The sequence below is a fragment of the Sander vitreus genome, chromosome 10 (assembly GCF_031162955.1).
Source record: "Sander vitreus isolate 19-12246 chromosome 10, sanVit1, whole genome shotgun sequence".
Taxonomy (NCBI): domain Eukaryota; kingdom Metazoa; phylum Chordata; class Actinopteri; order Perciformes; family Percidae; genus Sander; species Sander vitreus.
The window spans coordinates 11,350,810-11,378,300 of NC_135864.1; the positions used below are offsets into that span (position 1 = coordinate 11,350,810).

General features: G+C 38.9%; 1 protein-coding gene across 1 annotated transcript in view; it reads right to left on the bottom strand.

Annotated features, from left to right (window-relative positions):
* Positions 1-27,491, bottom strand: part of LOC144524170 (ecto-NOX disulfide-thiol exchanger 2-like) — a 184,358-nt gene that overhangs the window by 26,381 nt on the left and 130,486 nt on the right. Inside the window, exons 5-9 of the mRNA XM_078260239.1 lie at positions 25,724-25,879; positions 16,564-16,770; positions 11,525-11,758; positions 8,363-8,575; positions 3,390-3,496 (exon numbers count right to left, since the gene is read on the bottom strand). Of these exons, the coding sequence (XP_078116365.1) occupies positions 3,390-3,496; positions 8,363-8,575; positions 11,525-11,758; positions 16,564-16,770; positions 25,724-25,879 (917 nt within the window). The remainder of the gene's footprint in view (positions 1-3,389; positions 3,497-8,362; positions 8,576-11,524; positions 11,759-16,563; positions 16,771-25,723; positions 25,880-27,491) is intronic.

Here is a 27,491-nt window from a genome sequence, read left to right on the forward strand (position 1 = left end):
TCTTATGGCCACTGGAGGGGCTTGTCCCTTGAAATTGAACTTAAACATATGTTGTTTCTATGGATTTGCTGAAACTACTGATTCTGCCTTTTTCCTAGGAGGATGGTATCACTTAGGCTCACTTTGGCTAAATGCAAAAGTCAGCGTTTAAGATTGGATTTTGGATTTTGATTTGCTTAAATTTAGGCAACTAAAAAAACATCAAGTATAAATTGTGTCATCCATGAGATTGCGATTTAGAGTTAGAGCTGTAGTTTGCTGCAATCTGTCTGATGTCCAGATGGTGAAGCAGTTTGTCTTATTACAGATACAGTGATGGAAACAATACCCAGGTTGACTGAGGCACTGAGAATAATTCAGGAGCTCATTTACACTTATGTTGAACACAAGAGGCTTTTCAACAGCAGTGGTAACAAACATGGGGATCTGAACATACACTCACCCTGCACTATTAAACCTTTGATGCAAAGGTTACTGTCATTACACTGGGTAGTTAACAACAATATGTAGAGGCATGGTGCTCCGCCTAACAGCAAATCAATATTCGTGGGTTAAAGTGGAAAGTGTGATTAATGTATCAACACTCTAATGTGGACAGCTCCCAGCAGCGGTTCTGAATGCTTGTTAATGTCATAGATCTATTTCTGGAAACGTATTAGCATTTTCATAGTTCTGCAGGGGACCAAGCAGAATAAATGCTATTCTCTTTTTGATACTACAAGCTTCATTTGCAATGATGTGCATTTTCTGTCTGTGGATATAACATATTATACGCAGTGTTTCTGTGAGTGCATGAAACTGTATGTGTGTGTGTGTGTGTGTGTGTGTGTGTGTGTGTGTGTGTGTGTGTGTGTGTTTGTGTGTTATATCTGGTTTTTGATTATCTGGTTGTTGATTACACCCCTTACTCAACACTTTCTACACTCAGGCATTAAGAGACTTTTAGCAGATCAAAACTTCCCCCATCAGATCTACGCCTAATGCTGAACTCTCTATTAAATACAAAACAGGCTCCATTAAACACAAATCTTCACCATAATTGATGTGGCATTTGTCTGACAGTAAATAATAATGCAAAAAAAAAAAAAAATCCTGTCAGTTTCTGAAAAAATTCCGATTGGATAACCTCATTTCTGGGCCAAACAAAACATGCAAACATGTGGTCTATCCATGACAGCAGGCAGCAAATGGTGAGAAAGTTTAAAGCAGCAGAGAGGCATCAAAGCAACCTATAACATGCAGTCTGTTATCTGGATAATGTCATCTGATCATGGGGCCTTTCAGTTTACACCTGTTATTAATAAATGTTCTCGTTAGCTTGATTATGCCTGCAATGCGATGTGATTTCATTTACACCTTTCGTTACCTTAAATCTTTCCTATCCATATGAGATATCCTGATCCAGGTCACATGTTCATATATATATATATATATATATATATATATAAAAAAAACACTTTTGTTGTCTCTATCTCAATGTTTTAGTCGCTTTTTTGAAACGTTCTGGTCACTTTGTCGCCTTTTTTTCCAAAGTATTTGACGCTTGCTTCCGGTGTTTTTGACGGGTTTTTTTTCATCGTTTTGTTGTGTGTGTGTTTTTTTTGTTTTTTTTTACGTTTTCTGCACTTATTTTGACATCCCATACTTTCTCATATCAATTTTTTTTTTAAACGGGTCAAATTTGACCCGAGGACAACATGAGGGTTAAAGCCTCTAAACACCCACAGTTATTCTGGCGGGCTAGACTCTGCTCATGTTGAATGTTGGTCAGAGCTTAGATGGGAACTTATTAGGTCACAAATTCTTTCTTCTTATTTGTCCTGCCCTATCAGGGCTCCTTACAGTAGACTCAGGAAGATGTCAATCAATCAGTCTAACCACACCCACAAGAGAAGAGGTCCAATCAGCCACATTAAGCCTTGAAGATAATTTTTTGGCATTTTTAGGTCTTTATTTTCTGACAGGACTGCTTTAGACAGGAAAGGGGAGAGAGATCGAGAGAGGAGAGCCCGTGGCCGCTGCGTCGAGGACTGAGCCTCTGTATATGGGCGCACGCCCTAGTGAGGCTAAAAACACATCTCTTCCGACTGCACCTCGGATAAAAAAACAAAAACAAGCTGCACCTTCATATGGCTCTTTGTAGTTTAGCTTATTTAAAGCTAATGTACTTGCACTTACTACTTGTTGTCTGGAGTTTGCACCTTCAGGGTTGAAAGCACTTAATTGGAAGTCGCTTTGGATAAAGGTGTCAGCTAAATGACATGTATTGTAATAATTTAATGTAACATGTAATGTGAGCTTTCCAGGTGCCCCGGAAGTTAATATTAAGCGTAAATGTGGTTACTATAATTAAAAACCATACACTACCCACCCTGCTGTCATGCGATGCCACGGTTAACAATTTCACAAATGTTATGTCTCAAATCATTGATCAGGTTGCTCCTGTCAAAACTATAAACATACGTGGACCACCAAAAGCACCTTGGAGAAGCAGTGAAAAAGTAAAAATGACAAAAAAAGCGAGCTGAACAGAAATGGATAAAAAACTAATTGCACGTTGATTTTGAAATTTACAAAAATGCACTCTATTGTTATAACGCAGATGTGAAATCAATTAACAATAATCACAATCATTTCTCATTTCTATTCTCTTCAATTGACAAAGCCCTCTAAATTAGCTGTATTTTCCCAATATAAACTGTCTCATATTAGAGATAATATAACAATCTATTGCAGCAATCAATCTAGCCCAGCTCCACCCTCACCGGAATTTACTGTCACAAGCTCAATGTCAACGTTCTCACCTGTCTTCAAAGACCTAGAGGAAGTTATTCAGCGCCTAAAGCCTAGCACTTGTTCTCTTGATTCCATCCCTACCAAACTGTTTAAATCTGTCTTTCATTGCTTTATAAATTCTATAGAAAGTATTATTAATTGCTCTCTACAGCCTGGCATTTTCCCTGCTTCTCTTAAGTGTGCTGTTGTCTCACCTCTATTAAAGGAAAACATTCACAAAATATTCACATTTAAGAAGCTGGAATCAGAGAATCTTTATTTGTTTTTCATAAAAAAAAAGAAAAAAAGATTCCAACTGATTAATCAAAATAAATGGCAATTAATGTAATAGTTGACAACTAATGGATTATTCTTTGCAGGTCTAGAATAAACAATGGTTGATAATGAACTTTTGTGTAAAACCTTTACCTTTTCAGATTTTTAAGCTAGATTATATATATATATACACACACACATATATATATATATATATATATATATATATACACACACATATATATATATATATATATATATATATATATATATATATATATATATATATATATATATATATACAAATGTAAAAAATGAAGGAAAATTGAAATACCAACCTCAACCTGCGTGCGCCATATGTCCAGGTTCTTCCGCTGAGCTTTGGAGAAATGGTCCCATGCCTTTTGTTTGGAAGCAGCTTGGAATACAGACACAATCTGTTCAACTGTTGTGAGGAGGAAATGTGTAGATGCAGAGAAAGGGAAAAATAAAGAGCAAGAAAGAGCGAAAGAGAAACAATAAAGTCAGCTGGTCAGTTTTCTAAACTTCTTTCTACTCATTTTTGAACATGGGAATCCTTATTTAAATCATTTACAACAATTTTGAAAGATTTGTTTGCTGAGGACTTTGTTTGTTGTTTGTTTGCCTGTACTGAAATGTAACTGTATGTCCACAGTATCTACATGTATATGTTTTAAACCTGTGTCAAAAATTGACAATACGTTGTCATTATTTATTTATTCAAACTAATTTAAGTACTAATAGTAGTAATAGTGTGATTTTAAACTTACTTGACACCATCAATAAAGACCACATGTCATGGCATAAAATCAGAAACTGTTGTGTGTGCTTTTTATAATATTACAGCAAAATTCACACATTGGTGCATATGATCAAGAACTCTTGACTGTGAAGAAACCCTGTGCAGGATTCTTCGGTTCTTCAAAGTTTAATGTTATATAATTCATTGACGAGTGAAGTATTGCAAGGAGAAGAGAAGCAAACATGTATCACTGTGTTGTGGTTCTGTACCATCTTCAGATATAAAGACATCGAATTCTCCCCAACAATTGGCCTGCACACACCGATAATTAATACTCTGTCCAACAGATTTCTACACTGCACTTATCTTAAAAATTGTGTGATTATTGGAAATTATTGTTTTCTTGAAAAATTGGTTCTAATAGTAGGGCCCATGAAAGATCCCTGTAATTGTTTAGAAAAAAATGCTGAGAGCTAAAACTGGCTACTGTCCTTGAAATTGAAACTGTTTTATTGGAAGATATACTGGGATATACTGTATTGTTTGAAGCATTACCAAATCATTTTCACGCTAATTTCTAAACATTGTGTACTGGAACTTGATGAGACCATAAATGAAAACATTAGCAGCATCTACTGGCCCCGAAACTGTATTTTACATTTTGTATCAGTCTGAATTTGCAGTTCTATAGTCTAAAGAGAGACTGATTCGAACAAGAATGTTGTTCTTTGAAGACAAATTACATGAAAGCTTACAGAGTTTCTCGCACTTGCAGATGGTAGGTTGACTCAAAAGCAAATTAAAAGAACAACAAAACACGTTACTTATCTTCCCTAAGGCAAAGGAGAAAACTAGTAACCAAAGTAGTAAAATTCTCTGTGTGACACAAAGCAACAGGGTTTTTAGGAAATCTTGTTGTTTGAGAGTCATTTGAGATTTATGACACAATGTACTAAATGTTTACCAGCCAAATATTAAATGATATTGCAGTTGGGAGCCATGTGAAGTATCATCATCATCAAGTCATCTCTTCACTGTAACAATACTCACAGAGGCAAATGTGCATTAGATAGGTATTGTATGCCTTAAGGCAGGAAACAGCCCACATCGATTGTTGTTTGCTCAAAGGAGAAAATGTATCTCAGATCAGACGGACGAATCATGTCATAAGACATGGGCGTGGACATTTAAAGTCCGCCTTCAAACATGTTTTAAAGTATTAATAATAAATGTATTCCCAGATTAATTCAGTTTCATTGGTCAATGGGGAATGATGGACCAGTACAGTATTAATATTACTGCATTTGTACAATAATATTGTCTATTTTACATGTTTTGACAGCATGAGGATATCTGTGTCTGCGCCAGCTGAAAACAAAATGAAAATGATAGGAGGTTGTTAAGCTTTAGAAGCAACATAAACCAATGTTGGAATCAAGTTAAAATACAAGTTTTAAATGCTTTCATTTAATCAACAAATCCTAAGATATTTTTATGTACAAGGATAGACTAATCAATTGCTGAGTACATACACTATGTACAAAGCCTGGAACTAATCCCCAACAAATGAATTAGCAAGTAGGATAAGAGAACACAAGGAGGATTTGCTCAGGAAAATGGTTAATTTTATAAATTACAATTTACAATACAAAACTACTTTACTATGACTCTTGGCTAGTTGTTAAGAGGCTAGCAAACACTATGTCAGCTGGAGAAGACATCAATTAAAACATTTTCATTTTAGAACTTTAAGCGGCCAAAACTTTGGCAAAATTAACAAAATTCCAACTGCAACAAATTAAATAAATTGCAGAATCCAGTGTATTTATACAGTACTAGCACCTGACCCTACTGGTGAGATATGCCTTGGTCTTGGCGGCCCAACACAGAGCACCCTTTCTTCCAAAGCAGAAGGATGGGTGGAAAACAGACAACAGAGGAAGAGGATGCTTTAACTGGGCGTTTCCTACTCCTCTCTGGATGCACTAAATCGTCAAACAATCCCTCTGGTGAGAGAGAAGCACACAGGAGACCTCCCCTATGTTTTTGATAGAAGGCAGTCAAGCTTAGCAAGACATGTCAGAAACTAGCTGCGGTTAAGGCCACGACACAACCTGTGGTAGTAGTAATACTTCTGGTCAGGTTTTTCATTTTCCCTGCTTAAACTGTTCCCTGACCAGTTAGCAGAACAGGTGCAAAATAGGAAGTCAGCACTTTATCAAATGGAGGAATGCCTCAGAAGCATTGACAGGTCTGGGACAGCCTAATAGTGGTGCCAATATATAGAACTCCTTTGATGGATAATGCTTGCCTGCTGTGATTTTGGTGCAGGAAATGCTGTAACCAAGTAATAATGTGAATCCAACTCAGCCCACCTGTTAAGATTGTGTGATGTAGGTGGTCCATAACACATTCTAAGGAAGGTGTGCAACATCTGCACAAAGCAAGTCTCTGCAACACAGGGTGCAATGACCGCTACACAGGGTATGAATATATTCAGTAAATTACACAATAGTATGCAACCCCGGTTGTTTACTGGATGTGGCTGCTTTTTGGTTGCGCCATGGCTATGTCACATTTTCAAAGCTGATCAATAAATTGACTAATTAAAAATTAAAATAAAAAAAATTAAAATTAAAACAGCGACAATGTCAAGAGCTTTTCGATGAAGGTAATTCTATTCAAGGTGACAGAAGTGATAATGTGAAAATGATAATGTGCCCTTGGATGTCAGCCTTTGACAAAAGCAGAGCCTGGTAAATATGGATGTGTCTTTTGTTCACAGGTGGTGAATACAACAATGCCTCATGGGAGACCAATCTCAGTGTTGGCATTTGCATGGCTGGAACTACGGCGAGCGAAAGAAAAACTCATGCATAGAAATAAGTGTTTGTATGGATTATTGTGTTGGATGTAGATGGCCTTTAATGAAAGAGGAATACAGGACGAAAAAGAGTGAAGGAGACTGACAGAGAGAAAAAGAGCTATCTAGCTATCTAGGAAGATGACGCCCCTATTCTTAATCCTGCCTACTAAAACAAACAGCTGTCAGTGGCCACAACACCTGACCTAAATGAATCACTGAATAAATCTGACACGTAAAGTCAGGTTTGGAAATCTAGAAACAGGCTATGTAAGCACTGTCTTTAAGAAATGAATGATTCATTGCTAAATATTATTTCTCTAGTCTGTAATGGTCATAAACAGCCAGTATACCTTTGCTATGGCTGGAGATAGCAACAGTAGCAACAATTTATCTTACTTCATCAGAAGGAATACAATTTGCCTCAAGTTTATTTTTGTCTTAGTAAGCCTTTACCAGTTTGTCCTGGAACATGTGTCCTGCAAAAAAAATAGTATTGTATTATCATTAATGTAAACTATTGCTTGCTTTGTGTGTGTGTGTGTGTGTGTGTGTGTGTGTGTGTGTGTGTGTGTGTGTGAGAGAGAGAGAGAGAGAGAGAGAGAGAGAGAGAGAGAGAGTATGTTGGTAAGTGTATGTGTGGGTTACAGCTTATTTATGTCATGGTATTTCTCGCTGGGTATTTGATATGCCGTGTACAGAGCGGTGACCTGTGATAAAACGGCCGACTGCAGAGTGTCATGGGAATTACTGCAGCGCAGTGTGGTCAATTGCATCTGTTACCCAGGTATAGCAATAACTGAATGGTAAATTCTGTAGAACGGTGCGCTATTCTCCGGGGGCTGTGACATAGGATAAATTGGTTACCGAGTGCATGTATGTGTGATTGAATGGGACACACTCAATCAGCCCACATGCTCCTTAACCTGTAAACCCACTGGTAATTTCCTGTTTCTATGTTAAGACACAATTTTGCCTTGTTGTGCAATAATTGCATTTGGTTCTTTTTGCGATTTTAAATTATTTGCTCTTTTTTTTTAACAGTTTGAAAATTAGAACTCCCAGTACTCATGACTCAACTAGACAACTGGTCTCCTGCCGAGTAATAAATATCGCTGTGAAGCTGTTCACCCAAAACAACCATTGTTGCCTTCTTAACTGCACACTGAACTGTGAGTTTTAGATTGATTTAAACAAAAAATATGTGCAACTTTGAAATCACTTCTTAAAAATCCCTTCATCCAAATGTCATGTTATGGTGTGTTTATATTCATCTGTCTTTTATATATATTTTTTTATACATACAGTATCTATAGTATTCATAAAATACTGTATATACCGCTGTTTTCACGATATCTTTTTTCTAAATGTTGTTTATTAACAGTGTTTTATAAGGTTTACAAAGAAAACTTAAGATAATGCTTTTTTTTTGTTTAAAGAAAATTAATTGTTTGCTGGTAAATGTGTGTGGGAGCTGCAGAAGAGAATGTGAATATGAAGTGCATTGTCGTGTCTATGCTGCGTTACATTTAAATATGTGAAAAGTTAAAAACATTTGAGATATAATACATGTTCTACAAAGGTATATTATACAAGTATGGTAAATGAATTGTACGATAAACATGAAGCTTCTGACCTGTGCTATCCTGAAACTACATATGCATGCACTGTGTGAGTGGACTCACATTGAGTCAATATGATGGCCATTGCGGTCTTGAACTTGTCTTTGGCCTCTTCCACCTCCTTCTCATGCTGACTTTTCTCGCTCATCAGCCGGCGGATGTGGCTGTTGGATGACTGGATCATGGAGTAGAAGTTGTTGGCGTTCCTGCGGTTGACTTCACCTCGTTCCAGCCAGGTCGAGAGCACACGCACTGCTTCAGGAAACTTATTGTCATCTGGGGAAGAAGGGAGGAGACGAGGTGGAGAGAGCAAGAGTCTGGGTCAATATTAGAACATTTCCCTCAGTATACTGACTGTCATCTGGGCAAAAGTGAAAGGGAAACAAGTCTATATAAAAAGTGCTGCCTTCACAAACTCTGTCATTTGACCAAGATAGAAGGAAAGCAGAAAGTAAAAAAAGTGGTAAATATCAATAACACAGAAGTACAATAACAAAACAGCCCCTGCCAACTAATTAAACTAAAGTTTACTCTGGTCAGAAAGGGACAGACGTAAAGAGCAAAAGCTGCCTGGCCAAATTTACTCTGGAACCATTTGATGATCAGAGACATGCAGGAGGCAACAAGTTAACAACAACCCGAATAAGGAACATATTTCACAATGTACGCACACAACAAAATGATTTCACAAAAGAAGGCAAGTAGCAAAAATCATCTCAGCTGTTTGGGAAGAAAGAATGAGGACATGAAGATGATGAGATGAAAATAACTTCAAGAACTTGCTGTCATTTCGGGATAAAAGGAACAGAGCGGATTAAATAAAGATTGAGGAGAAAAAATATCACATCTATACAGTGAACATAAAAGATCAGGAGGTTAAATAAGAAGAACAGTGTCAGGGTGAAATCAATCAGCTCCTGTCTTTCCTATAAATATCTTTGGTAAACAACCCTTGCCAAATGTCTACAGAAATGTTGAGCACAGGTTTAGCTTCTGTTTACAAAGCTCAGGTTGTTTAGCAGTACTCCTTCTTTGTCTGGTGAATAATCAGATGATGTCAGGATACTTTATTGATTTCTATTGTTGTTATTCCACTGTGGTTGTCCTGTCCTCTGCTGCCTCGCTGGGCTGCTTACAAGTCAGAGGAGCATTGGAGACAATATGCTCCCACACACAGATGTCAGTATACAACAGAATGCCTTAGACCTCCACAACACACACACACACACACACACACACACACACACACACACACACACACACACACACACACATAAACATTACTAAGCATCTTTACAGATTGAGCAGCTGGGGAGGTTTATATTTATTTCAGCCAGGTTCTGAAGATGCTCTCAATTTCTTTATGTCACACACACACACACACACACACACACACACACACACACACACACACACACACACACACAGCGTGCATGAATGATGATCTATCACAGCAATAGATATTGAATCAAGGTGTTATCTCATAAATCCCTGAGGTGTTCCTGTTTGTTTATAGGCAGACTCTAAGTTCATAATACATGGCTCCCTGCTGCGGTATTATTAATAGACAATCTGGAGGAATAGTAGTGGCATTCGAACACTGACAATGGCCAGAGGCCACACAGATTTAGATTTTCACTTAATGGGCCTTAAGCTGAGGCATTACCTGAGTATAAATACACAAATTAATGATGTATTACCTTGGTTTATCCAAAATAAATACTCCATTAGAAAACTTGCTTCACTGTCTCTCAACATTTTTCTCTTTATGCATAAGTCAGAGCTATTCTGACAAGAAAGAGATGGGATAGTGAGTGATAATAAACCTGCAGAAAACGATCCAGAACAAAACAATTTTATGAGATACTATATTGCTGCGTGTGCCATTGACTAAACAACCCCAAAGAAGCTCGGTAAACGAGAAAAAGACTAAATCTGTGAAACATTCCAGTAAATGGTTCTGCATTTCAGCAAAAATATAATTTTCCTGTGAAATCATCCACTGACTTTTCTCAATTAATTTTGTTCTGCCATGCTTTTTTCTTTATTCAGATTCCAAAATGTGAATGGAACAATATAAATAACAGTTGGTCCAATGACTAGAAAATGACAAGCATTGACCTTTCCTTCCTCATCAATGGTGGTTGTTAAGTGGTCAATTAGCAGACATGAATAAAAAGGCAAGGCATCTACCCACCAAAAAATTATCAACACTCTGGATCTAGTGGAGCTCTTGAGCTATTTTAGGTCAAGTGCTTTCCTCACTTTAATATTACAGTAAAAAGGGGAGGGTAAGGAGAACAGGAATGTCACTGGGGATCAACAAGGAATATCTTGCCACAGATGTTTGATTACATTAAGAATTTAAATGGCTCAACAAGTTATTCTCACATCCCAGAAGCCCCTTCAGCCCACCCTCTACGTAAATGTGCTCCACTGATGGAAACTATACTCAACCACACAAGGCATTTCAATATTTCAACTTAAAGTACAGCTCCTTGCAGTCAAGGAATATGATTAAAAGGTATCAAGTCACTTTAAATTCTCAGTAGGATGCAGACACTCAAATGATAAAAAGTCTGCAGACACTAAAAGGAACACTCAATATAATGTGATGTGTGTTTAGATTACTGTCTCTGCTGGATCTAAATAAAGTTAGAATTAACTTAAACACATTTTCATCCCTTCATTTATAGTCTATATTTGAATGTTCTGCACCAGGTTACATTTTGAACTGGTATATATTAAGTGTTAATATTTAAGTTACTTTAATTATAGCTTAATGGATTAGTTGATTATACGATTATGCTCCATCTACACAAGATGCATTCATCCACAGTATTGAGTGTAGGTCATCTGCATTTTGGCAGCGCTCTACACAGCCCAATACACAATCGCTGTTGTTAGACACATAATAAGAAGAAAACAGATGGGTTTAGACAGCTGGATTGTTTAAAACAGAAGCCTGAACTGTTCAGTCAGACGTGCATGAGACAGATACTGGAAAAACACAGCTAAAACACCAGTCTACAGCCATGCTAGTGGCTCTGTGAGTCTGTACATAGGCACAGCAGCGCTTCGAGCTAAATGGTGATCTCTGCATCCTAACATGCTTACAATGATAATGCAAACATGCTAATGTTTATCAGGTATACTATTTATAACATTCACCCTCTTAATTGATCTAGATCGACTGACTGACATGTTTGTCTACCATTGACCAACCTTTGATCTTGTCTCCCAGCTCGCTGCACTCGTGCTCTGAGTAGTGGACGATGGGAGGAGGGGAGGGCGGCCGGAGGCGATCCTCCTCTACCTTGCGCCGGTGCCTCTCCTCTCTGGCCAACATGCGCTGGCGACACTCCCACTCATAGAGGTCGTCTCTGGCCTGGGCAAAGTCCACGTGGAGACGGCCGGAGTCTTTTTTGTCTGTGCTGGAGCCCAAACGAATACGGTAACCTGTGGAGAGAAAGAGAGGTTTTTAGAGAACTAAGGCAAAGTTGAGGTCTGGGGAAAGGATGTACTGTAGAGATAGAGAGAAAACAGGACATGGAAGATAGCTGAGACATTTTATTGATTGGATGAGTGTGGCAACGGGGGTGACATATCAATTTTTATCAACACCTACTCGGCTTCAGATGTACAGTAAATAGACAGAGATAGGCACAGACAGAATAACAAGCAAACACAGGCAGATATACACAGATAGGAAGACAAAAGGTTACATTTACACAAACACACACACACACACACACACACACACACACACACACACAGAAGCACGTGTGTAAATTAAATTGATCAACTTGTCCTCATTTTCTTTCAGATTGAAAGGAACAACCTGATCTATACATCCTCTTTCTTCTCACCATTTGTCCTGTTACTGCAGCTAGACTCCAGGTGTATAGACCAATACGTAGACAGACAAAAGCTGAGAGAGTCACTTGAGATATTAATTATGTACGTCCACAAGTGTGAAACACTAATTACAGCGATAGACCTGGATCACCTCACTGCCTCCCACCTGACACTCAAAGCTCATTCCACTGCCTGAGTGTGGGTGTGAAGAGCAATCACACTCGTTTTGTTAATTGATTGGTCTGAATGATCTGTGAGAGGATGGGGTGTTTACAGTACAGTGTGAACTCACAGACTAGAAGAGAAAGCTCAGAAAGCCCTTGGCCAACCTTTCCTCAAAAAAACACATGAACGTACACTCTCTTCGGGGAAGGGTCGAGATAAAGTTGGACGTTGGTGTGAGCAGAAGAAAGATATGAGTGTGAGTTTGGGGTTGTTTCTCGAGTCTACTCTCCCTGCTTAAGGCTCTCGGTTTGCTTTAATATTTCATAAAGGGAGACCTCAGTGTGTCGAGGCTGCTGTGAGTGTAAGGGTTTCGGGAGAAGAGGGCAGAGTGTTACGGAAAGTAGTATTTATGACAAAGCTATACAGGTCTGTCATCTGGCTAATATATATCTCCAGTCTTACCGTAGAGAAGAGGTAGATGAAATCACACACAGACACACCCACCCAATCACACATACACACACACATTAAATAATGCAGAGGGTGTTATTGCAGTGGCTGGTCTTTTAAATTAGCTTTGTGAAATTTGTGAATTATATTGTGAATATATGGTCTGCAATTCACATATAGAGATTTAAGGCACCTGTGCAGGAGAAGCTGCTAGATGGAGATAAAATCATATAATAAAAAAAGGCTGGAAGTCTAGTAAAGTCTTAGTAACTGATATATTATATATACTTTGACATCAGGGATTCATTGGCTGCAGAATAATAATGACTGTGATTCTGACTGCATGCATATGTGGTTGTAGGGCGAGAAACAGTTACAGTCAGGTCCATAAATATTGGGACATCGACACAATTCTAATCTTTTTGGCTCTATACACCACCACAATGGAGTTGAAATGAAATGAACAAGATGTGCTTTAACTGCAGACTTTCAGCTTTAATTTGAGGGTATTTACATCCAAATCAGGTGAACGGTGTAGGAATTACAACAGTTTGCATATGTGCCTCCCACTTTTTAAGGGACCAAAAGTAATGGGACAATTGGCTGCTCAGCTGTTCCATGGCCAGGTGTGTGTTATTCCGTCAGTATCCCATTTACAAGGAGCAGATAAAAGGTCCAGAGTTCATTTCAAGTGTGCTATTTGCATTTGGAATATGTTGCTGTCAACTCTCAATATGAGATCCAAAGAGCTGTCACTATCAGTGAAGCAAGCCATCATTAGGCTGAAAAATCTAAACAAACCCATCAGAGAGATAGCAAAAACATTAGTTGTGGCTAAATCAACTGTTTGGAACATTCTTAAAAAGAAAGAACGCACCGGTGAGCTCAGCAACACCAAAAGACCCGGAAGACCACGGAAAACAACTGTGGTGGATGACCGAAGAATACTTTCCCTGGTGAAGAAAACACCCTTCACAACAGTTGGCCAGATCAAGAACACTCTCCAGGAGGTAGGTGTATGTGTGTCAAAGTCAACAATCAAGAGAAGACTTCACCAGAGTGAATACAGAGGGTTCACTACAATATGTAAACCATTGGTGAGCCTCAAAAACAGGAAGGCCAGATTACACCAACAATTACAATTACAACATCTAAAAAAAGCCTTCACATTTCTGGAACAACATCCTATGGACAGATGAGACAAAGATCAACTTGTACCAGAGTGATGGGAAGAGAAGAGTATGGAGAAGGAAAGGAACTGCTCATGATCCAAAGCATACCACCTCATCAGTGAAGTATGGTGGTGGTAGTGTCATGGCGTGGGCATGTATGGCTGCCAATGGAACTGGTTCTCTTGTATTTATTGATGATGTGACTGCTGACAAAAGCAGCAGGATGAATTGCTGATGAAAGTGTTTCGGGCAATATTATCTGCTCATATTCAGCCAAATGCTTCAGAACTCATTGGAAGGCGCTTCACAGTGCAGATGCACAATGACCCGAAGCATACTGCGAAAGCAACCAAAGAGTTTTTTTTGGAAAGAAGTGGAATGTTACGCAATGGCCAAGTCAATCACCTGACCTGAATCCGATTGAGCATGCATTTCACTTGCTGAAGACAAAAGTGAAGGGAAAATGCCCCAAGAACAAGCAGGAACTGAAGACAGTTGCAGTAGAGGCCTGGCAGAGCATCACCAGGGATGAAACCCAGCGTCTGGTGATGTCTATGCATTCCAGACTTCAGGCTGTAATTGAATGCAAAGGATTTGCAACCAAGTATTAAAAAGTGAAAGTTTGATTTATGATTGTTAATCTGTCCCATTACTTTTGGTCCCTTAAAAAGTGGGAGGCACATATACAAACTGTTGTAATTCCTACACCGTTCACCTGATTTGGATGTAAATACCCTCAAATTAAAGCTGAAAGTCTGCAGTTAAAGCACATCTTGTTCGTTTCATTTCAACTCCATTGTGGTGGTGTATAGAGCCAAAAAGATTAGAATTGTGTTGATTGTGTCGATGACCTGACTGTATTATTCAATACAAAACGGTGTGTTCAGACTGAAAGCAATGCAAATTTTAGAAGCTGTACAAACCACTCTGGAAAGTTCTGACAAATTGGGGTGAAGATGGATCCATGCAAGTTTCAACTTGAGCAAAAGGATTCTGCTTATGCCAAGCCTTTATGACTCTATTTATTGAACATGTAAAGCCAGGTGGAAAAAGGAGAGGGCTGTAGAAAAATAACAGAAAGGCCTGGTGAGTATGTCAGTAAGTTAGCTGTCACACAAACACCTCCTTCAAGTTTCTGATGGAGATTGTTTAGGAGTCGTCTCCTTCTCAGTAACACATCCAGCAAAACCGTCCCCGCTGTGAACGCTGTTCTCCATAACAGAAAATAAAAGAATGTAAATAGAGCAATTACACAAGAGCACTCTCATTTTCTGTATCGAGACAAGGTGATTTAGAGTTAAACTGGATGTAACTCGAGTTCTACGCATAGTGCACCATCGCTCTGTTTCACAGAGTAACTGTTTACTTTTTTCCATTTACTCTGTGAAACTGAGCGACGGTGCACTATGCGTAGAACTTGAGTTACATCCAGTTAAACTCTAATTCACCTTGTCTCATGGGGAATATAATTAAAGCATGAGATGGCCTGATCACGTATGATACATCTGTTAAGTGCTGCTGTGGTAGTAACAATAGGTTTAATTGGCTATCTACAGCAGGTTGGTCATTAACACTTTAAATCAAGTATAAGCCCAGCTCATAAAAGTTACACACATGCATACCTCGCTGGTGGTAATTAGGGAGAGGCAAGCACTTTTTTTCAATGAATGTCACAGTCACAGCCATGTTTCTGTGACCTTTACACCATCACTGCCCTAATTCAACTGAACATCTGTTGAAAGAGAATCTTTTACATTTGCAATAAAGGGTACAAAAGGATTATGACTTGTTCAATTGCAGCTAACTCACTCCATTTACACAATGGAGGACTGATGCCCCGAGTGCAGAACAAAAACATATTAGGATCATAAAATACTGTATATGAGGTAACACTGAACAGAAGAGAAAGACAAAACTGCAGCTGCCAGTTGGCATGGTCAGTAATTTCCACATATATGACAAGAGATGCACAAATGATAAATGTGCTTATTTATAAATTAAAAAAGGATAATGACTGATATAATAGCTGGATAACTGCTTGACTCTTTTGTTCCTCAACTACATATCAAGTGTTCACTTCCAAAGTCCAGTTTGTATGGAGTGCCGCAAACCTTCCATCTATCTGTCCATCCATCCACCTATCTATTTATCCATCTGTCAAATGGTCCCGAGAGAATGTGTGAGGCTGGAGAATTGTAGTGCTGAATGATGGATATTAGCCCTTTCATTTCCATCAAAGTAAAGGTTAACAGCTCATCATTCTTCCTCCACCTGAGGTGAAGGAGTGCCGGGGCACTGATAGCAGTGGACTGACAATACAAGCGGTCCCTACAGATTTAATATTGTCCAGGCGGGTAAGAAAGAAAGCTGTTATCCTCTGACCTTTAAGCCCAACGTAAACCAATACATACCTAAAAACAAGGTTGGACGTTTGTTGGGATTTCCGTTACAGAGCAGTGAGGATTGTGCATAAAAGCAGCAAACTATATGTGTGCAGATGGCTAACCAGATGAAAAACATTCCTTCTCTAAAAAGACATAATCAAATATACCATTATTTACCTCATTAAATAAGTACTTAGAAACTGGGGCCACTGGTTTTAGAGTGAAATTATCTTACCAGAGAGGAGGAGAGCCTTGTCCACAGTAAACTCTTCAGCAAATCGGATATGGCAGAAGTTTTTCTTGCTCCTTCTGATAGCAGCAATATCCCCACACTGTCCAAAGACCTCCACGATGAGCTGCTCAGTTGCGTTCTCAGGCAAACCGCCGACAAATACCGTCTTACACCCAGGAGGGCGTTCCCTTGTTGCCGGAGGCGGAAGATCTGCCAAACATGGAGAAGGAAAGACAAGAGACAATATTATTTCAATTGAAGGTGAAATTGTAGTCCACACAGCATAAATGTAGCAGGAAATTCATCAAAAGAATTCAGGTTATAGTTGATTGATTGGCACTTAATTATTGAAGCTACAACAACAGTTTTAATAATGAAAGATATCAAAATACATTAGGATATTTCAGGGTTATTCTGAGTAATGCCATACTGTATAGATTCAGTCCAGCTGAGTGTGCTGGGTTTGCTTAGCAGTGCTTTCCAATAAGTCAATTATTTTCTCTTTGGCCTGTATTTCATGGGGTCGTCAATCTGCCTTCAAAGGTTGTGACATGATTTTAAATTTTGCTTCCATCAATTGAACCAGCAACAAATAAAAAAATGTAGGGAAACACTTTACTTGAAGTTTTCTACATAAGTTTTCTACATGAACCCTAACCCTAACCATAACCATAACTTGTCATGACAAAACCGAATGACACTTACTAAAAGAAGCGTTATGTCATAAATGTTTATGACTTATTTATAATGTTTTATGACACGTTCATGACAGTGTCACATCACTCTTATGTAGATACCTTCAAGTAAAGTGTAATCAAATTTAGTGCTTACAGTCAAACTGTTTTAACTGCTTCAATGTTTCAACTGCAAACTTTTAGCAGCGAGCACTTGTTTGCCTTTTCTAGTTCAATGTAAACCCTAAAATAGCTGGATTCAAAAGGGAAAAAGACTGAAAACAGTCATACATATATGAAAACATATAAAAACTTTTAGTATGAGGCTGAAAAGGCAAAGGTAATCATGAATGTCTCTTCTCTCCCTCAGCCAGTCCGGAACACGTGTTCATTATATATACAGTACAGTAACACTGTAACATGGCCATCAAATGCATCAAACTGAGTGCTTTAAAATTACCCTATAATTAATGTCTTTTCTCTTTCTCAGCCTGCAAGAAACACGTGCCCATTATACATAGGCTACTGTAACACTTTAACATGGCCATCATATGCATCAAACTAAGTACTTCAAAATGACTATATTTAAGCCACATTATACAAATGAAAACCGGATGATGAAAATTCTTTCTCTGAAAATGCTAATTTAGTTCCACATCTTTTCCTACCTTCTAACGACATGATTTGAGGCAGAGAAATCTGATGTGAGAAACCAAGAAAATCAAACTAAACGAAAAAAGTTGTTATAGACATTCAAGTCAATTTTATTTACGTAGCCCACTAGCATGAATCACATTTGCCTGAAGGGGCTTTAGAATCTACACAGCATACAACATTCTCTGTCTTTCTTAGACCCTTGATAAGAAAAAAAAAAAAAGAAAAAAAGAAATCCTCTTATGGGGAAAAAATGGAAGAAACCAGGAAGAGCAACTGAGGAGGGATCCCTCTCCCAGGACGGACAGAAACACATGCAATAGATGTTGACTATAAAGAATAAACAAAAAAAGTAAAACTATCATATGGACAATTAGGATAACAATATTAAAGATATAATAAAGATATTAATCTGGGAGGATGTAAGGGAACTTTAAAGTGCCGCCAAACAAATAGGACCTGAGCCACACAACCTCCTTTTCCTAGAATGTTGCAGGTCATCAGAAGCACCTTAAAGTCTGATCTGATATGGGTAGGGAGCCAATGAAGAAAAGGTAAAACTGGTGTAATATGGTCAAGTTTTCTAGATTTAGCTAAAATTCTTGCGGCAAAATTCTGAACCATTTAAATACTTTTAGTACCGGCACGCAGCAGGCCTGACAACAAAATGTTACAACCCCTCCTCTACGCAGTTGCTAGTACGCAAGGAGGACATGGAGGATTAAAAACACATGATGGACTCTTCAGAAGAGGTAATTATTTTCACTCGAGCTTCTGCACAGGAATGTCACCGGACGCCACAATCTTCTGAACATAGCCATACTGAGAAATACAGATGGAGTTGTGTGGAGCTTAATTAACGTTGTAGCAACTCATTTGGCAATGGCTTGAATGTAACGGACATTCATTAATATCAAAAAGTTACGCACTAAAGCTTTAAATGACTGCGTATTATTTGGCCAAGAGGTTAATTATAAAGAGAGAAAAGCAGAGGGCCAAGAACATTGTATAGGCTGTAATAGTTACATTATTAGTGGAACGTTTTGGTGACCTGTGCATGCGATGGTGTGGGGTGGTGATCCAGGTAAAGACAACTTATGAGTAATATGGTGGGGGAGGGAGACAGTCTCAATGTTGTAAAAACAATCAGTCAATACATTTTTATTTGTCACTTAAATTCGAAGGACGATGTACAACGTACGAGGTACAATTCCAGTGAAATGTAATCCCATCAGCTCTTTCAACTTGTGCATGATTCATTATAAAGTAGAATGTGGCCATCAGATCGGCACACAGAAAAGTAGTCACCATTTGAATGGCACCCGCACTCCAGGATCCAGTCAAGTCTCTTCAAAAGGACACCATAGCTCCCCAACATCCCGCTGGAAACCGACGCAGGCACGGAGGCCACCCAGAGGAGGCGACTGTAGAATGCCCCGCCTCATTGCAGTGTCAGTCTGGAAGTGTGCACTGTAAAGAATACCCTGGCTGGCTATTAACTAAGCTAGTGGACTCCAAATCTGAACTTAATAGAAACCCAGCAGGCTCTCTAATCATCTCTAATCACCTGCAACATGTGGAGTGCTAAGTCCCTATTGTCAAACATCTTGACACAAATACCTGTCTATATTTTCCTAGACAATATTGCAGTGTCTGTTCCAGTAGGGTGAAGGTTAACCTCTCAGCAGGTAAGAAAGAAGGCCAATTATCAACACAACCAAGTCCCTGCTCACTGCAATAACGAGCCAGCGGTTCAGTAAAGTAAGCTACCCATTAAAAGGGCAATGATGAGATGTAGAGTAGTGGAAAGATTTCTCTATGACCATACAATGATGAAAATATAGCATGATAAGGGATGACATGGAACAATATGCTTGAATAATTTTCATATTACAGAAATAATCACATCACGCCATCCCTAGCATGAAAATCGAATCCGTCTGGCCGGAGAGAGGTTGATCCTTTTGTGTCGATCGTTTGAAGCATGAAGGACGTTACTGACTGAACAAAGATAAATGTTGACTGATCTAATCTCAGAAAGATCCGGCTTTCCATGGATGATATGAGTGACTCGTTGAGTCTGCACAAGGGAAACTAGGAAATTGATTGGTGCTAAACCGTCTGGGCCATCTTGGCTTTAAAGTTTGCACTGTTATCTAACCTAGAAAAGATGGTATAAAGCATAACTCAAGTTTGGTGTCACTATGGTTATATAATATTAGAAAAAAACTCTCAGTATAACACAATTCAACAGTAACACAAACTGCAACCTCAAACATTACCATAAAGTTGAATTAACACCTCTCTAAAAAAATTTCAACAAAAATGTACATTATAACCATCCTGAAGATATAACTTATTGCAGGGTATTGTATTAGGCCGCAGTAGTTTTAGCTAGGTGTGCCTAATAAACTAGCAACTGAAGAGTGGTCCAAAGTTAAAAAAAAAAAAAAAAAAGAGCAGAGGTTATTATAGTCTGGTTCAGTGAACTGAGCTACAGCTGTGAAAGCAACCTGACCAAATGTCCCTCATGTAAATATTCAAATAAATTGTAGCCAAATGTTGTAGGCATAATATAACACCAGAAATAATATCCTGACCTCACAGCAGCAATCAAAAATATAGTGACATTTGCTGTCCGACACACAGTACAAATTGGAGCCAGTAGTTATGTGAAAAGTACCTCAAGCAGAGCTGAAATGTAGGACTCATTCATGAACACTTTGAGCTGCTGAAACCACTTTCCCATGACTATAAAGCTGTGGCTTAAATAATACGTCTTTCCATCAATCATGTCCAAAATTAGATTATATTATAAAAAATACAGAGTACTTTTCATTCAGTATTCAAAAGGTTGAACATGAAATTTTAAATTATGGGCCAAAGAGGAGCCATTTTCCAGTCCTGTAGCTTTAGTGCTGGAGAGCCTGTAGCATAGTTATGGTAAAATACTTCAAAGGTACTTTATGGATTTGTCCTCCTCATGTCACAGATTGCTCTGGCACATGGCCCAAATGCCGCTGTCCCCTGACCTTGGCGATGATGATGGCATTAAAACTGGAACATGCACATACTCACGGCTGCTCTCTCACTCGCATACTCAAAGCCAGAACACACACACACACGCACACGCACACACACACACACACACGCACACACACACCAATGCTAGGACAGCACCAAGGTGATAGTTTCCTGGCATTTACTTTGCAGTCAGCTAAAACATACTGCGCTTCATTGCACGATTCAGCATTAAATTGCAATTCCTGACATTTCGCTGATGAGCGAAGAGGACAATATAAAAGGACAACAAGGTAACAATCTGACATTTAGCTGACATCCTTGATTCAGAAAAGCCTGCTCTTAAAAACTAACATTTTTTCCCCACACACAATAGAGATGTGACTGCATTACCAAATGTTTGGCTTTGAAAGAAGGATGAAATCCATACTGAGCACTTTTTAGAAATGTAAGCACGTAGACAGAATGGTTCTGAAGGGCATCTTTGGTCTTTTACTTGAGGGTAATTACAAACAGACAAGCCTGACATCGATGAAAAAGTGTTGGAAAAAGAAGAGCTGCAGGAACTGATGACCATTAAAGACACTCACAAAGTAACTCCCTGAAGCAATAAATGAAATGTATGTCTTCAGCAAAAAAGGGCCAGAGACCAAGATGGATTTGTGTTTGTGGTGTATAGGAGTCATGAAGAAGAAGAAAAAGAAGACAGAGACAAAATGTAATCAAATCTTTTTCAAGTTTTTCTATGAGAACTCCAAACCCTGTATAGCAACAAAAACTTGGGCAACTGGACAAGATGCTTATTGACAGAGTGTGCCTTTACAAATATACAGTAATTGTATTAACTATAAAAAATATAATTCATATCACTGTCAAGACAAATCAACTATTGTGCATTTATGCAGTCCAATCGTTTATGATTAATAAACAAGTCAAACAACAACAATGTCATCAATCGTTGAAGTCATGAAAGCCAAATAACTGTGATGAGATTTTCTGATTTTTACTGGTATATGTGCTTAAATTGTATATATTTGTGTGTTGGACACAACAAGCAAACTGAGGATGTCGCTTTGGTCTCAAGGAATTTGTGATGGGTAATTACTCCACCTCAGTAATGTTTGAGGTGAAATAGCTGGGGGGTCCTGCTTCCTGTGATAGCTGCCATATGCTACCTGCTGCCCTCTATCCTCATCACATATACAAGCACTCACTGCTATTGCCTGCTGGACGCTGATAACAAATACCTTAGGAAATAGAGCACTGACTCACAATCAACCTCTAACATCACACACAGTACAAGAAGAGAGAAAAACACACTATTGAAAGCAATCTTTTTCTTCCTGTTATATATATATATATATATATATATTTGTTCCCCCACACACACATCATACTGTATACAAAAACTGTATGATACTCATTAAAAGAATTTTTTTTTTTAAAGAAAGAGCATGTCAGATATTTATTGTGACCCCACGTGTGGTCCCCTGTGGTGGAGCTTTATCATGCTGTGACCCCCTTAGAAGAATCCCAGAGGCTTCAATTACAGAGGAAACCTACCAGTGAGCCAAGAAATCTCCTCAATGGCATCCGCTCGGTTCTGGGTGAATGTCTTCACATCTGTTAAAATAAATTGCTGCGTTGAATTCCTAGCCTGAAATGCTGTTATTTGGACACCACTTTACCTTCTTTCTCCTCAACATGTCTGCTACGGAGGTATGTCATCTGATTGTGTTCAAAGGACAGTTTTTGACACCCTCTTGGTGTATTGTAGAAGGCAACAGTGACGCCTTTCATTGTGGGGGGAAAATGTTTTTTTTTTTTCATAATGGGAGTAAATTGGCTTCCTCTGAAGACTAACTTTTCAACTGTTGTGTCCCAACTTGTCTATGGCTCACTTCTTGCCTTAAAGATGGCATAAAGGAAAGGAAATGAAAAATACGAGACATGATCTGAAAGAAAGGTGAGCGAGAATGAAAATGTGGCAGGCATGTCAAAGATGTGTGAAGATGCTGTTGTAGAGAAGATGGAGTGAAGGGTTAAAGTCAGAGATTTTTCTTTTTTTATCCAAAGTGCTTTACAAGTAGCATGAGTGCTTATATTTTGTGTTTATAAGAGGCCCATTGGAGATGGAGTACTTAACCTTAGCAGTGTACATGCCATCTGTACCCACTGATCTGCATACAGTATGAATCTGGTTATGATTCTTTCTTTTAAAATCTCTTTAGATTCTTGGCTGTTTATTTTATGCATTTTGTCATATACACAATAAAAAAGACTCCACAATAACTATATTTCAGTAACATGATTCTTATAGACTTAAGAGCAAGGCTAACTTCGATTCGACAAAAAGGAAAGAAAATGCCAAGTGCTAACAGTAAAATAATGTAACCCTAGGTCATACTAGGTTGAAATTGATGTGTTCGTCATCTGACGTGTAAGGCTGCCTTGAAAAGGCCTCCAGACAGACAGTTTTATCTAACGGAAGGAAGAAAGTTTCCTCCCAGAGGGAGAGAACACTAGGATCACATTTAATTATTTATGGAACGCCTGTGTGAAGGAAATGTTTTATGTTCAGGGGGTTATTTTTTCAGTTTAATCCACCATATTGGTGAAACAAACAGATGTTCAAAAAATGAAATGATGACCTAAAAAATATGTAAAAAAAAAAAAAAAAACAAGATTATGAAATAGTGATTAGAATATGTTCTGTAGGGCTTTATTCACAATGTCATTTGAGGCAAATGAGAAAGATAGTTCCATAGTTTATATCTGGTTGAAAATAAACCTGCTTTTAAGAAGCTTGGATGAAGATTAGATAACTGTCTGGTTGAGTAGGAGTGAATTAGTTTTACAATAAGACCTTGAATTATTTGGAAGATTTCCCACTTTGAATTTATACATGAATGTATGCAAAACATGAATATACTGTAAGATGATAAGTTTCCATACAGATAATAACTAGATGGGGGATGTAAATTAGACACCTGACAAATCAAGGGACTCCATCGCATTGATGCAAACTAGCATGACGCCATCAGGCAGTCCTGTTAATGTCTTTGCAACATTTCCCACAATGGCCCCATAAAACCAGAGACATTAAAGGTAAATTAACTTTAGTATAAATGGTATAGAGAAATCTTCTCACAGCATATAGTGTCATATCATCTAATCCTATTTAGGTGCTTTGCTATTGAAATACGAAATAATATATTTGCGCTGCATCTTGGGTTATACATTGCAGTGGCAATTTATGAAAGGGGACTGGACTTGTTGTCACAGAGGCAATGTCCCCAGTGGGAGCCATCTTAGAAACACCACTATAGTATTATAATAGGAATGGTGTTCAGTTCCTATTCCACTCCTCTGTTGCTCAGTTTTATATAATATTGGCTGTTTAACTTTTCTTGACCTGCTATTTCGTACAGTCAACACATTTTCTCCTGGTTCAGACGGAGAGCTCGCTTGCTTTTTGCAATAATAAGAAAAGTTCTCCTTTTATTCCTTCAGAAGAGAGTGGAAAGATTAACCCAATTACCATGAATCATCTATAGTGGCCCACAGGGGACAGTACTGTAGCTATAAGTAATAATGGCAATTTAACAATTTAATTATGAAAGCAGAGACTTTTTGCAAGCCACAAGCCTTACCTTGTACGGCACCTCCCGATATCACAAGATTACTCGAGAATCACGGGATCACATATCACACAGAAATCCATCTTGTCAGTTATCAAGTAATGCGTTTGTGTCTGAACTACCAGCCTACCGAACCGATCAGCGTCCGGCGAGGAGCTACTGGCATCTACGGGCGTGGTTAAGGTGCCGTGTGACGGCCGCAACTGTTTGTTGAAAAACAAAAGCCGTGATACACAGATGGTTTATCCAATCACCTGCCAAGTATTTTTTGTGCTTGCACTTTTTCCAAACAGTTTCCAGTGACGGCTTCTTATATGGTTCTGTGTAACAAACCATCTGGCGTGTCAGATTACCACAAGCCCCCATTCATTTCAGATCCTGATGCACAAACATGTCATTGTAAATATGTCCATACTGTATATGTGCATTTGTCCAGGCATGTATGTGAAAAAGTGAGTGTGTGTTTTGACATATACATATGTAACAGTCAGAGCCTGACAGAGACCTTTTACAGAGACCTATAAGTAGTAGGCTGGAAGACTAAAAGGTGATCAATTAATTACGTGGATTTGACCCCTTAAACACGAGGTTTGGAGAAGAGGAGATGCAGTATATGAAAGAAAAGAGCGAGAGGGAGAGCTATATATGTATATGGTACAGTAGAGCGAGCAAGTGAAGAGAGATTAGAAAAGAGATACAGCAATAAGGGTGAGTTGAGCTAAGAGGAGGACAGAGTCCATCACCTCTTTGGCCAGACATATTGAAGACAGCAGCACTGTGTTATGTGTTCACAGAGGTCACTCCTCCAATTATAGATTCACAGTCATCACACAATTGCACGCCCGCATGCACACACACACCTCAACACCTACTTTAATCCCCCCGTCCCTCCCTCCCCTCCTTCCTGATGAATGCAAATCAGCTACGCTCTGCTAGATAGAGGTACTAAAGGTGACATTAAGGAAGAATACTCACTTCTTCTTTGTTGTAACACAATATCTGGCTGAGTGGTGCATATGTGTCTATCCAGAGCCCGAGTGTGAGAGAAGTCATAGATAATGCACTGCATCAATAAATAAAATATACCCCAGGCTCACTGACGACGGGTCAGCCTGCAGCGTTTCTGTGCTGCTTATTTCTGTTACAACAGCGAGGACTTACTATGAGACTTACTGGGGTTGGGAGGAAACAGCGTGCAGCTCTTGCAGTGGATGATCTCCCTGACAACTGTTGCATCCTGAGAGAGGGGCAGGGGCGCCATGCCCAGGCCGGGCATCATGGGATTTAGCGGGGTAATGCCACTCATCAGCCCGAGACTGGGGTCAAAATCTGGAGTCAGGAGAGAAATATGGATGAGAATACATGGCAAGAAACACAGCAGCTGCTGGGGAAGCAGTGACACACATTAAGAAATTTGCTTTTGTTTCCTAACTGCTATTCAGTCACAGCTAACCTTTACTGTAACATCATTTGACATAATTTGAGCACTGGCTGTTTTCATGTTTGTTACATTGTGTACTTCCTCCATGAACACGGAGCAACACTTCTGTCAACAGTGGTGACACACAAGCAGTTTATAAATAACTGCTGAATATATCAGCCACTCATGCATAAATCATCTGACAAAAAACATGAATATTTAAACTATTTTTACTTATTGTCATTCTCTCTCTCGCTCTCTCTCTCTCTCGCTCTCTATCTCCCCACTCTCCTCCTCTTTAGTCTTTGAATGATGACCTGTAACATCACAAAGACATTTGAGAAAAAAACAGAGACACTATATTCACAGGTACTGATTTAGACTGCACCTGGGCACACACAAACACACATTCCTACTCTTGCACACATTCCCAGCTATTTTTGATATGGAAATACATTTCCCCTTCCCATGAGTCTCCACTGCACCTGCAGCAGACAGCGGCAGAGAAAGGATGTCATTGTGTGCATGTGTGTGTATGCAATGCCTTGCATACCCAGACTTCATCCCCATGAGTAACTAAAACTCGACTGAGACAAAACTGAATTGAAAGCACAACAAAACACAGATGCAATGTTCACTCAAGAGGACTAGCATGGAGGTTTTCTTTTTCTGGAGCAGTCAACAGAGAAAAAGGAATCTAGTTTGATTATGCAGTAGAGTAGTGGGAGGGATGGAAAAAGTGAGTGACACTCACTCACTCACTCACTCACTCATGAGTGACACAATGCTGCTGAACTAAACACTATAAAGAGGAAGAGCTGCGATACTGTGTTGGCTCGCTTGGCTTTCTCTGTCTCCTGTTGATGACCTCGACATCCATCTTTGGCCACGTGACAGAGGGAGAGGAGGCAGCCGATCATGAAAACACTGCTTCGATGGCAGAGCGATGAATGATTATTCTTGTAAGGTGGAGGAGAGGAAGATGGATAACACGGAGGAAGAGAAGCAGTAAAAGAAAAACAGCCATAAAATTGGATCCAATTATTATTACGGCACACCAGGAGGGTACTGTTCTCATTAAAACTGTATCTCTGTTTCTGTCTTGGGGGGTCGCAGATGTTGTTAATTGTATTCTTATCTGTAGAAGGTATAAAAACAATAGCTGGCTGCTGCATAGCAATATATATATATATGAAATATGTGAGGTAACTGAGAAAAAAAGGAACCAGATTTACTTAGGCTACTTTACTGCACTTTACTCTAATAAGTAACTTATAACTTAAGCAAGTTGATTTTCATCCCATACTGAAATGAAATGAAACTAATGGCTGCTTTCAAGTTGAGAAAATTCAATAATCTACAACACTGCTGCATGGTTGGAAAATGTTCAGCATTGATGAATAAGAACACTAGGGCTGTGCCCTGTTCAAAATGTTCTAAGTCGGCTCTGAGTCACCAGTTTATTACTGTGGAGGTTGAGGTTTACTACGTGACTGTGACACCCCATGAGACGCCAGTTTG